The sequence below is a fragment of the Priapulus caudatus genome, unplaced genomic scaffold, assembly GCF_000485595.1.
Source record: "Priapulus caudatus unplaced genomic scaffold, Priapulus_caudatus-5.0.1 Scaffold50, whole genome shotgun sequence".
Lineage (NCBI taxonomy): Eukaryota > Metazoa > Priapulida > Priapulimorpha > Priapulimorphida > Priapulidae > Priapulus > Priapulus caudatus.
This window is the reverse complement of record NW_014577111.1, coordinates 64,685-76,641: the sequence shown is the minus strand read 5'-3', so window position 1 is coordinate 76,641 and position 11,957 is coordinate 64,685. Positions and strand designations below refer to the sequence as shown.

Sequence of the window (11,957 nt, the reverse complement as noted above, 5' to 3'; positions counted from 1 at the left end):
GTACGTACACGTGTGTTGTTCATGCGTGCGTTGTTGCTGTGCTTGTACGTACACGTGTGTTGTTCATGCGTGCGTTGTTGCTGTGCTTGTATGTACACGTTCACGCATGAACAACACCGTTGTTGCTGTGCTTGTATGTACACGTGTGTTGTTCATGCGTGCGTTGTTGCCTGCGCTTGTACGTACACGTGTGTTGTTCATGCGTGCGTTGTTGCTGTGCTTGTATGTACACGTGTGTTGTTCATGCGTGCGTTGTTGCTGTGCTTGTATGTACACGTGTGTTGTTGTTGTTGTATGTGTTGCTGTTGCTGCTGCAGGCTCGGAGCTGGCGGTGATGTACAACGATGAGTCGGTGCTGGAGAACCACCATCTAGCCGTCGCTTTCAAGCTGCTCCAGCAGAAAGACTGCAACATCTTTGAGAACTTCACTGCCAAGCAGCGTCACACAGTCAGGAAGATGACTATTGACATGGTGAGAGATATACGCATCCCCACTCCCGCGCATGCGCCTGCTCCCCTGCCACCGCCGACCTTCTTCCCGCGTATTAAATTTAGAAAGAAAAACCTGCAGACGGAAATTGGCTATAGATTTTTTAAAGTCGTGTACGACGTGAGATGGGAGATGGGGCTACTGTGCAAAGCAGACGTGTGTGTGGCATGTGGGGAGAGACGCTGCAGACTGAACAAGAGAAAGAGCAGGTGCCCCCCTTCTTGACCGTGAAACCAAATAAACTCATAAACCTAATAAACATAACTCATTAAATTCGGTTGGTAGTTAAATTCGGAAGTTCATTCGGTTGGTAGACTAATATATATAACAGGGTTAATTGTTACTCAACCGTGAAGATTGGAAACGTACCGCTTACGTTTCGCCTCCTGCCAGGAGGCTTTCTCAAAGCTAACTGATGATTATCAGTTTTGACCACCAGATGGTGTGGTGGTCAATAGCTTAGTCCACACGTGACTAAGCCTGTATCCCCCCTCGTCCCGGTTGATGTTCGGGGTCTTTCGGATCTAGATGGACAGTCAATCACAGTCAACCACAAACTGTCAGTGGTACGGACGCTACTTGATCGTAGGGACAAGATCATAACGGAGAGTGAGGACCGGGAAGCTAAAGCGCGCCACATCAAGAACGCAATAGAAAAATGCGGCTACCCCAATTGGACACTCGAAAAAGTGTCCAAGGAGATGAACACATCACGGGAAAAAACAACATCCCATAAGAAAACCTCCACAGAGAAACCGAAGGCGATGATTGTCCTACCTTATGTCAGAGGCGTCACGGACGTAGTTCAACGTCACCTAAAAAATGCAGGTGTGGCTTCAACAGTTAGATCGTTTTAGACCCTAAAACGGCTTTTGTTACACCCTAAGGACAGAACAGATATGCACAACATTACGCCGGACTGTGCATAATACCGTGTGCAATGTGTGAAAAAAGTTACATTGGAGAAACCGGCCGAAAATTTGAAACCCGCCTTAAAGAACACAAAAAGGACGTAGACACCGTAGCACCCAAATCGTTCACAACGGCCCAACGAAAACGGTCAGCTACCGAAATCACCAAATCCGTGATCACTGACCACGTAGCGAAGGACAATCACACCATCGATTGGGAGAATTCGAAGATCATCGATCGCGAGCCAATCAAAATCAGGCGTTGGATTAAGGAGGCCATCTGGATCCGCAAGACCCTGAACATCAACCGGGACGAGGGGGGATACAGGCTTATAGTAACGTGTGGACTAAGCTATTGACCCCCACACCATCTAATGGTCAAAACTGATCATCATCAGTTAGCTTTGAGAAAGCCTTCTGGCAGGAGGCGAAAAGTAAGCGGTTTGTTTCCAATCTTCACGGTTGAGTAACAATTAATCCTGTTTTTGGCCTGTTATATATACTAATAAACATAGGTTAACCTAAAATAATTCTGTAAGTACTCTAACAAGATTATTCATTTGGCCTTCTGCCATATGAAGTTAATTGCTTGAGATTCGACTTGTTCCTTCGTCATTACTAGGGTTATTCACAAACGTTTGCCCTGCTAGGAATTTTCCTAGGCTACGTATAGTTCTGAATCAGTGCATCCATATTAAACAGTGAAGATAATTAAACTGGAATCTTGCGGAATTTCACTGTGTGTTAGAACAAGTATGCTGTGTCGGCTATATGCAAATTTTTATTGCCTCGTTAAGCAAAGTGAAGCTTGCATAGATACCTGGCTTTTGTTACCAGTCATCATATGCTGACTCACACACGTGATGCAGCAATGCAAACATGTTCATCCTGTCACCATGTCCCCATGGAATTATCCAGCCACTCATTCTAATTTGAATATATTGCAATTGGTTTTTAAATTATTTTCCTTCATCACTGAAAAGAGGAAAATAGCATTTACAGTTGATTATGGTTGATGCATTGTGATGTTATGTGAAATTTAACTAGGTAGGCTTACTGGTTCGTTGATCCTTCTACTTACTGCATTGCATTGTTGATGGCCAGACATTTACATACATACGTACAGCACGGATATATATATATATATATATATATATATATATATATATATATATATATATACATGTGTGTGTTATATTGGTAATTTCTACTACTAATCCTACATGTTGGTAATTCCTTTCCCCAGGTACTCGCTACGGATATGTCGAAACACATGAGTCTACTGGCCGACTTGAAGACGATGGTAGAAACTAAGAAGGTCGCAGGCTCAGGAGTGCTGCTTCTAGACAACTACACTGACAGAATACAGGTAGGCTCACACAGATCCCATCAACAGCTTATATCAACGCCTTATAGTACCATCTATAATACTTTTACTAATACTGGTTGATGGCTTATATTATATATCGATTTATAGCTTAGGAAATAAGCTGATAAATAGCTAATAAATAGAGTATGTTAGATTCTATTAGAGAATACCTATAGAGGTGTTATTAGCTCTTGATCCGATTACATTTTGGCGAATATTGAGGTCAGTGTTAGGCAGTACCATCGCCTTCTGTACCTTTCCACGCCTGCACACTGGCACCCACCCACACATACACTCAGTCGTTCAGCCAACTTCTTTCCACTCTCCTTCCCAAACACCCTTTCAGTTACCCTCCCCCCTCCACACACACACACTCAGTCACCCTTCCCAAACACACTCTTAATAACCCTTCCCAATCACACTCTCAGTTACCTTCCCACACACACACACACACACACACACACACACACACACACACACACACACACACACACTTTCAGTCACCCTCCCCCAAACACACCCTCAGTCACACTTCCTAAACACACTCTCAGTCACCCTTCTCAAACACACTCACAGTTACCCTCCCCCCTCACACACACACTCAGTCACCCTTCCCATACACACGCTCAGTCACCCCCCTTCCCCCCACACCCACACACACACCCTCAGTCCCCCTCCTCCGCACACACACACTCAGTCACCTTTCCCAAACACAACTTTAGTGACCCTCCCCAGCACACACACTCAGTCACCCTCCCCCCTCCCACACATACAATAACACCAGCCAACCCCTCCCCCCCCCCACCCACCCCGCTTTAGCAGACGCGCATCTCCCACGTGATTTATTCTCGCGCGCGGTCGTTAAAGCTTCACTGCGGGGCTGTGGTGCTGGCACATCGGTTGAGCAGTAATTCGCATAGCTTCATCGTACATCGTCGGTCAGGGTTGGGGAGTTGGTTGGGGCTGTCGTTCGCTTATTCGCCAGATGGGAATTATATTTAAATGTGGCGAATAAATTTCATTGTAAATTCGCCAAAAATCTAAAGCTAATTAGGCCCTTAAGGCTGAACTCCACCAACTATTCTACCAACTATAGCGACCGCTACAAGCTAATTAGCAGGCCGCTCGAATTCTACACGAGATCGCTACATGCTAACTCGAAGCATGAGGTACACTGCGTGTGTTCATTGCTTACTCGGTACCAACACTTTTCTGGAAAAGACCGAAGATTATTAAAGTGGCCTTCGCAATACACACGCCTACATTACATAGTTAGTATAGGATTTGGCTAAACATTTTCACACCAAATTAGCCAAATTGCTAACAGTTTTTTCGTCTAGCTTAAACCCTGAAGTACTTGCTACTTGCTAGTGCCAACGCCCACATGGCATTTCTTCTCGCAGGTGCTACAAAACATGGTGCATTGTTCTGACTTGAGCAATCCTACCAAGCCGCTGGAGATCTACCGATCGTTCAACGCGCGCATCACAGAGGAGTTCTTCCAGCAGGGAGACAAGGAGAAGGCGCAAGGACTCGACGTCTCTCCGATGTGCGACCGTCAGAACGCCACCATTGAAAAATCGCAGGTTAGTCACTGCCGCAGCGAAGCGTTGGTGTGAGTGGTTTCACAAGTGACTCAGTTTGACTGAGACTTAGTCTAGTCTAGATTAAGACTGAGACTTAGTTTCACTGAGTGGTTCACAGACTGTGTGACCGCTGCACGAGAGACATCATTTCATTTTATTAGTTCGTTGCTTGTAATTTCTATGCTATTTCTGTGTTTTGTACATTCTATTTTGATGTATTGGTATGGTACCATTTATAGTGTCCATTAATCATGAATTCGTGTGCATAGATGAAACATTACGTTGTTGTTTTTGTTTTGTTACTGAGATGCCATGAAGTCCGGAGGTGAAACATGCACGTGCATGGTTGAGATAATAGCCTAGTTTTGTTTACAGTTGACTTGTGTCGCTGCGTGCGTGTGTATCTGTACGGTGCAGGGCTGTGTGTGTAATGTGCTTTGTTGATTTTCAGGTTGGCTTCATAGATTACATCGTTCATCCATTATGGGAAACATGGGCGGATCTAGTTTATCCTGATGCACAAGAAATGCTCGATCAGCTAGAGGAGAATAGGGGTAAGCAGCTTGTTTAATGTTTATTATACCGCGGAAGTAAAGAGATGAATACCAAATAACTGAATAACTGTTTTGTTGCGCGGTCGCACGGTATCTTTAACATGTGGCACATTAATCCCATGCTGTAGGTCTTTCCTATCAGTTACTAGAAGCTGTTAACTTATGCTGTCATGAATTATTAGTGTGCTTGATTATAATGCATCGTCAGATGTCACGACGGCAATCGTTTAATCCCTTGAGCTCAATATATGTGCGTAGTAAGGCTATCCGCCAGTCATAGAATATATTATGATCGCTTTCACTCACCTTAATATGATGAAGTGTTTTGATCGTACAGCACGTGAAGCGATAATGTAGGGCAGGCGGCTTTAGTATCAGGGACCCTGTTGTCAGAAACACGATTAGTCTCAACATTAGTATTAACGTTGATTTTCCAATCTAGAATAAAAATCTCTATATTTATGTGAAGTGTGCATAGCGTGCAGCAGCGCAGCAGCGTAGCAGCGTGCATTCGGTGGGCGTGTGTTTGCTGTCGTTAGAGCATTTGCAGCACGGCTTGTCGGCAATAATACTAGGTGAAGGAGAGTAGAGAAACATTAAGACTTTGGTAGTAAATAGATTTCGTGTTTATTTAGCATTCTATTTTATTGAAACGCTCCAAGTGCCTGTGAACTTTGTGACGTTGCTATTGGCGGTCTAAGACAAAGACCAGGACAAAGTTAACGTTAAGACTAATGTGAAGACTAATCATGTTTCCGAGAACGAATCACTGATACTAACGTTGATGATAACCTACACTACGTCATCGCTTCACACGCTGTACGATCATAACACTTCATCCTACATTCTATGAAGGTGAACCAATGAGATTTTTTCTATCACTGGCAGATAGCCTCACTATGCACATATATTGAGCCATAGACGTGTCACTAATGGAGAATGTACTGACGAGAGACTGGTTGGTGTCACCTTAATTAATAAGCTTCCTGTGTCGTGCGCACGCCCGTGCATCTCTTACAGACTGGTATCAGAGTCAGATCCCGCTGAGTCCGTCGTCTCAGGATGGCTGCGACGACGCCGAGACGAACAACAACGACGACGTGAGCGACACGAGGCAGGCCGACGGAAAGTTCCAGTTCGACATGACGCTGGACGACGCAGACAACGCGTCTGCCGACGACAAGAACAGGTAGGTGCACACGCACGCACGCACGCACGCGGCAGCGATGGTTGCTGACCTGTGCGATGTGTGAATGTGTGTGTGTGTGTGTGTGTGTGTATGGTTGAATTGGGTCGGGCATGCGGGCGTGAATAAAAACACTGTTACGGTAGAGTTTCGTCGTATGTGTCTTAACGTATACGTATAATACATGTGTATCATGTGTATACATACGCCGTCGCACCATCGAAAGTTATATACTGCCCTGTATTCTTTCTTCTGCACCCTTCGATCTGCTTGCCGGTGACTTTTCAGTTTAAACTCTGCTAGTATGTATGAACCTGCTGTATATGAGATGTGTTAAAGAGATACTTCTTTCTTTTCAGTTCTTTCTGCTCTGCCTTGTTTGCTTCGTGTCTCTGTATTAGTGGTAAAAGTATGTTTTGCAGATGCTTCGGTGATTGGTGGGCACCTTAAGCAGTAAAACATAATAGTCCAACACTATTGTCACTCTCTATTCACCTGACACGTCTTCCTGCATTGTTTCACTCTACCGCCGTATCTTCCTCCACATATATACCACGTATGTCAACATGGTCTGCTTGCATCTATGACAAATACGACATACGCATATACGCTCTCCTATGACACTATTTGTCATAGGAAGAATCTTCCTATGACAAATACGACATACGCATATACGCTCTCCTATGACACTATTTGTCATAGGAAGATTCTTCTTATGACAAATATTGGCGAGTCAACTTCGTTCCGCTTTACAGCTGAAATTTACTGCTTGTGTTAATAATAGCGCTCCTAAACTCATATGACGCGCACAACACATACAACAATATTTGTCATAGGAAGAATCTTCCTATGACAAATAGTGTCATAGGAGAGCGTATATGCGTATGTCGTATTTGTCATAGGAAGAATCTTCCTATGACAAATAGTGTCATAGGAGAGCGTATATGCGTATGTCGTATTTGTCGTAGATGCTAGCAGAACAGGCTGCGTATGTGTCAGGATTATTTCAGTAATCAGCATTTGATCATTGCCATCAAAGTCTGAGTGGATTAGTGAGCGTTCGAATCACAGGTTTACGTAGCAGATAAATTTCTAATATTCTATCACGTAGAACAAATGCTTACCATGCATAGTGTTGCTATGGCAGCAACAATTGCACTTAATAGTAAATGATGGCCAAAGCAGATCTCATGATGTTTTCAACTCAACTTTAGAGTATTTGTATCTTGACGTGATGTTCCGTCCGAGCGTAGGTCTGGTTGTCATGGATACAGAATCATTAGCTTATTGTGACAGAAAATCTACATATTCCTACCGATTTTCGTTCCTTTCAGTATATTTAAATGTGAGAGCTTGATCCGGACTCTGGCTTAACTGACGTGACAGTATATTGAACCAGGATTTAAGGGACGTCATACATATATTCCACCACGACGCCGGCGTGCTGTGAAAAACATGTATCCCTATCGTTGGGGTGATCCTGTTTACAATGTAACCACGCATGAATACATGCATACATCATTTGTCGACCGAGGCAAAAACGGGATATTATACCCTCTAATAAATGTAAATATAATCCTAAAAATAAATTAAATAAATAAATAAGCAGGAGTATTCCCTTAATTCATTATCAGCCTAATCCAACATCCTACATGCGATGTATTTCTTAAAATTAAAAAAACAGCCCCTCGGAATCACGCTTCAGGAAATTTCTCTCTTCCCCTAGGAATTTGTTTGAGCTTCGATCAGCCTTTAAAATATTTCGTGTTATTTTCCATTGAGACTTGTGACGTCAGTTCCTATTTCAATCTATATTCCACGAGATCACATGAAAACACACAGAGAGAAACCATGCAGAGCGACAGTGCAACTGTTTCACTCCTACAGCTATTAGATGCATTTCCGATCGAGACGAATTCCTCATTGTCAAACCGTCGCCAGGTGGCAGCAGTGTTCCCAGCTGTGTGGGGGTGTGCCTCTGCGTATGTGGGACTTCGACGTTGCACGTGTGTGTGTGTGTGTGTGTGTGTGTGTGTGTGTGTGTGTGTGTGTGTGTGTGTGTGTGTGTGTGTGAGAGAGAGACGCCTGCTGTTAACGCCCTGTGCTGATGTGGGGACGTGGTGATGTGTGGGTCCAGTATTGACTCCTTGGTTTTCTGACCATGCCAGATACGATGGGGAGTGCGCACGCGCCAGTGCCGGCGGCTCCAAATCAGGCCCACGCGGTTGGGGTGCCAAACTGCGACCATGGAAATGGTGCGGCTCCGACATACAGCAAAAACTAAGCTTCAGTTTCTATAAGCCAAAGTCGTGATTGTGGCGCGGGCCGCGTGTACACGTGCGTGGCTCACGCGGGCAACACGCCAGCCTGACGCCGGCCGACTGTGAGAGAGACGCGCGGTAAGGCGCTTGCTTGCACGCGGCACTGGAAGTCTTAGATGTGGTTGATTATAATTAAACGTCAGAATCGCATGGGGCCTGTACTGAGCGTTGTGGTATGCCATCCCCACCCCCAACCCTACTACCTACCTCCAACTATTCTCCCAGTGCATGCAAGCTCCGAGAAAGCATGGTAGAGCTGTCACTGCTTGATGATGATGCTACTGATGATGATGCTGCTGCTGCTGCTGCTGCTGATGATGATGATGATGTTGTTGTTGCTGCTGCAGCTGTTGCTGTCTTCAGTGCACAGATGCTATAAGTTGCCCTGTGCTAATATCATCACATCGTTGCTGGTTTGCCTCCTCTCTTACCTCCTGCATCTTCTCTTTCATCGTGTTGCACCAACACTCATCAGTGCATCTCTCCCTGAATCCTACTTTACGGCGCGATTCACTCCGCGATAACATTCACAAAAGCGGTGGGTGGCGCCGCAAGCGCACGTGCTAGAGGCAAGACACAGGTACAGGGAGAGGGAGAGATCACTCGCTGTATAGATCGTGAACCATAGAGCGCCTCATTGCAAAGCTAACGATATAACGTTAGCATCACCATAGCGACACATAAACTAATGCCACCACTAGCAACATCGTCATCATAAAACAACCGGTCAGTCATATCACATTCAAGAACCCGCTTGTAATGTTGATAAACAAACAAACAAACAAACAAACAAACAAGCAGACAAACAAACACACACACATATATATATATATATATATCTTCTACACGCGCACATTGTTAAGCTACTACGACCACCCATCTCCACACTAGTATAACCAACACACACACACACAGACACACACACACACACACACACACACACACACACACACACAACACACACACACACACACACGCACACACACAAACACGCGCACACACACACGCGCGCACACACACACACGCGCACACACACATATGTATATACATAGATATATGTGTAAATACTGGAGTGGGTGGGTAGTAGCTTAACAATGTGCGCGTGTAGACGAGATTAGCAGCTGTCAGTTTTAACCATCGTGAGATTTACTTCCTGACTAAACGTGAATAATGAGACTTTAACTCCAGTCCAGCGGGAAAACCAAATTAAACTGTATGAGCTGCACGCTATCTTGTGCAATCCACGCACTAATATATAACCGAATCGTGACAGCAAAAGACACGTAAAGCCAGAGCAAATTCCACGAGCAATGCAGCATTAAGTTTACTACCTGCGGTACGCATTCATGTCTGCTCTAAACACGTGCAGCATTTCGCATTGTTATAGATCTTGTATTTCGTATAGCGCACGCACACGCACACGCACATGCACGCACGCGCGCACGCCAGCACACGCATACAGACAGAAACAGGGTAAGTCTTCTAATCGCATAAAATCACATGAGCTGTGTATGAATCTGTAGGAAACTTACTAATAATGATGATGACTAATTTTGCTAACTAACAGAATCGTGTGTGTGTGTGTGTGATGATCTACTTACACCTAAAATGTTTTGATAACAAACCTAAACCTTAATCAGTGCAATGATCAATTAGTAGGAGTTTCTAAATGAGTGTTGCACTTATGCGTGCGATCGCGCGCTTCCCCACGGTAATAGTATAGATCTAAATGTCATTATTGTTGCGACCGTGTATTGCTTAGCGTTATACCAGTGGGTCTTGCCAAATAGATATAGGATTACTATTTCATTATCGAGTTTATCTCGCTTAGAATATCTTTGGCTTATAATATAGAATTTAATATTATATTATCGTATATTTTTTCACGTTAAAACAGTGGCAGTTTGCGTGTTGCGTGCGTGTACGCGCAATGTTTTTTCAAGAATTAATGATGTGAAAAATTGCGATTACATTAATCTTTGAGATTACACTGTTTTCTCTATATTGTACAATCTATTCTGGTTGATGTTTCAGCGGCCAGGCATGTGAGCAGAGTAGCAAATTATAGCAACGGACTCGCCTTTATATTCCTTCTTATATGCTCGTCCCGGGCCTTAATGAAGCTAAATAACCTCCTCCCTCCATCCACCCATCTACCCATCTACTCAAGTTTATTTTTACTTCGTTTATTTGTACACAGTTGACTATTAAGTGTGCACGCAACAACGTAGCGTGAGCTTTGCCATGTCCCGGGACGAGTATTATAACACGGATATATAGTCACAGTCTCCAGTCGGCTGTATCGTTTATTATATGTAGCTGGATGATTCGCTACAGACTTCTACGGTGACGGTATTTGTAGCACTGCCACTCGCATCGCCGTTTTCAATTCCTATGGGCAAATTTAGTTTTCGTGGCTTGTCGACTGTAAGACGTTACTAGGCATTTCGGCTGGCGTATGTGACGGAAGCGAATTTAAAACGCTATTCGTTTTCAAGTTTAAACGTAGAAGGTATTTCTATCAGCACGTATGAGCCTGTGCATTATTTTATAGTGTCTTAGAATTGTTTGGCAAGACCAATTATCCCAAACGTGGTGTATTAGTGTAGTGACGGCCTTTGATATCAAACATGGGGACTGTACATTTTGAAAAATCAGCAACAATATACCTACCTTTACAGCGACTACAATCAAATCTACTGATCAATTAGACTGATAATATTGAACTGGTTAAAGCGACGGTGAAGGTGTCGCTGGCGATGCTGTGGATATGTAGGTGGTATATAGGAGTATATTATTGCTGATTACGTGCGATTGCATGCCGGCCGCCAGCTGATGTTGCCCCCATCTGCCGAAAACTTACACATGTCACGTGTCGTGCATCACTACTAGTCTAACATTTCACACGTAGGAACGTTCTTTTTTCGTTAGTTGTTCTGTTAAACATTTGTGAGATCGCTGATATTTCTTTACATAAACCTGTCAGTTTAACATTTGTAATGCTATTAAAGATTCTATACATAAAACTGTCTGTTGAACATCGTTAGATTACTGAGGATTTTTTTACATAAAGCTGTGAGACATGCAAGCGATTAGCAAAAGTAGAGTCGGCAGGTTCCATTAACGTTTTAATATAATTTGTTTCTGCTAAAAAAAACTTCGGTCGTACGCGTAAATTAATGCAACGAGAATCTGTGTTTTTATCGTGTGCCAACGTAACGACAATAGTGGTACTTCGCGGAACTTTTTGTGAAAAGTGTCTTCTATTGAATGTTGCAGTTAGTGATGCTCTGTGATGAAGAAGAAGAAGAAGAAGAAGAAGAAGAAGAAGAAGAAGAAGAAGAAGAAGAGGAGGAGGAGGAGAAGGAGGAGGAGGAGGAAGCGGAGCAGGAAAGATGTCAGCAATAATAGGCTAGCCACACACGCGCGCATACAACCGCACGCACGAGCACACGCACACACCATGCGCACACACACATGCTCACTACACACACACACATCACCTGTCACTGCCACACACACTCTACACACACACTATTT

The 11,957-nt window shown here is 43.9% G+C and overlaps 1 protein-coding gene across 1 annotated transcript in view; it reads left to right on the top strand.

Moving 5' to 3' along the window:
* Positions 1-11,723, top strand: part of LOC106820861 (cAMP-specific 3',5'-cyclic phosphodiesterase, isoforms N/G-like) — a 101,523-nt gene extending 89,800 nt beyond the window's left edge. The window contains exons 12-18 of the mRNA XM_014825454.1: positions 318-472; positions 2,648-2,770; positions 4,174-4,356; positions 4,808-4,910; positions 5,931-6,099; positions 8,265-8,495; positions 11,697-11,723. Of these exons, the coding sequence (XP_014680940.1) occupies positions 318-472; positions 2,648-2,770; positions 4,174-4,356; positions 4,808-4,910; positions 5,931-6,099; positions 8,265-8,409 (878 nt within the window). The 3' untranslated portion in view covers positions 8,410-8,495; positions 11,697-11,723. The remainder of the gene's footprint in view (positions 1-317; positions 473-2,647; positions 2,771-4,173; positions 4,357-4,807; positions 4,911-5,930; positions 6,100-8,264; positions 8,496-11,696) is intronic.
* The last annotated feature ends 234 nt before the right edge of the window (positions 11,724-11,957 follow it).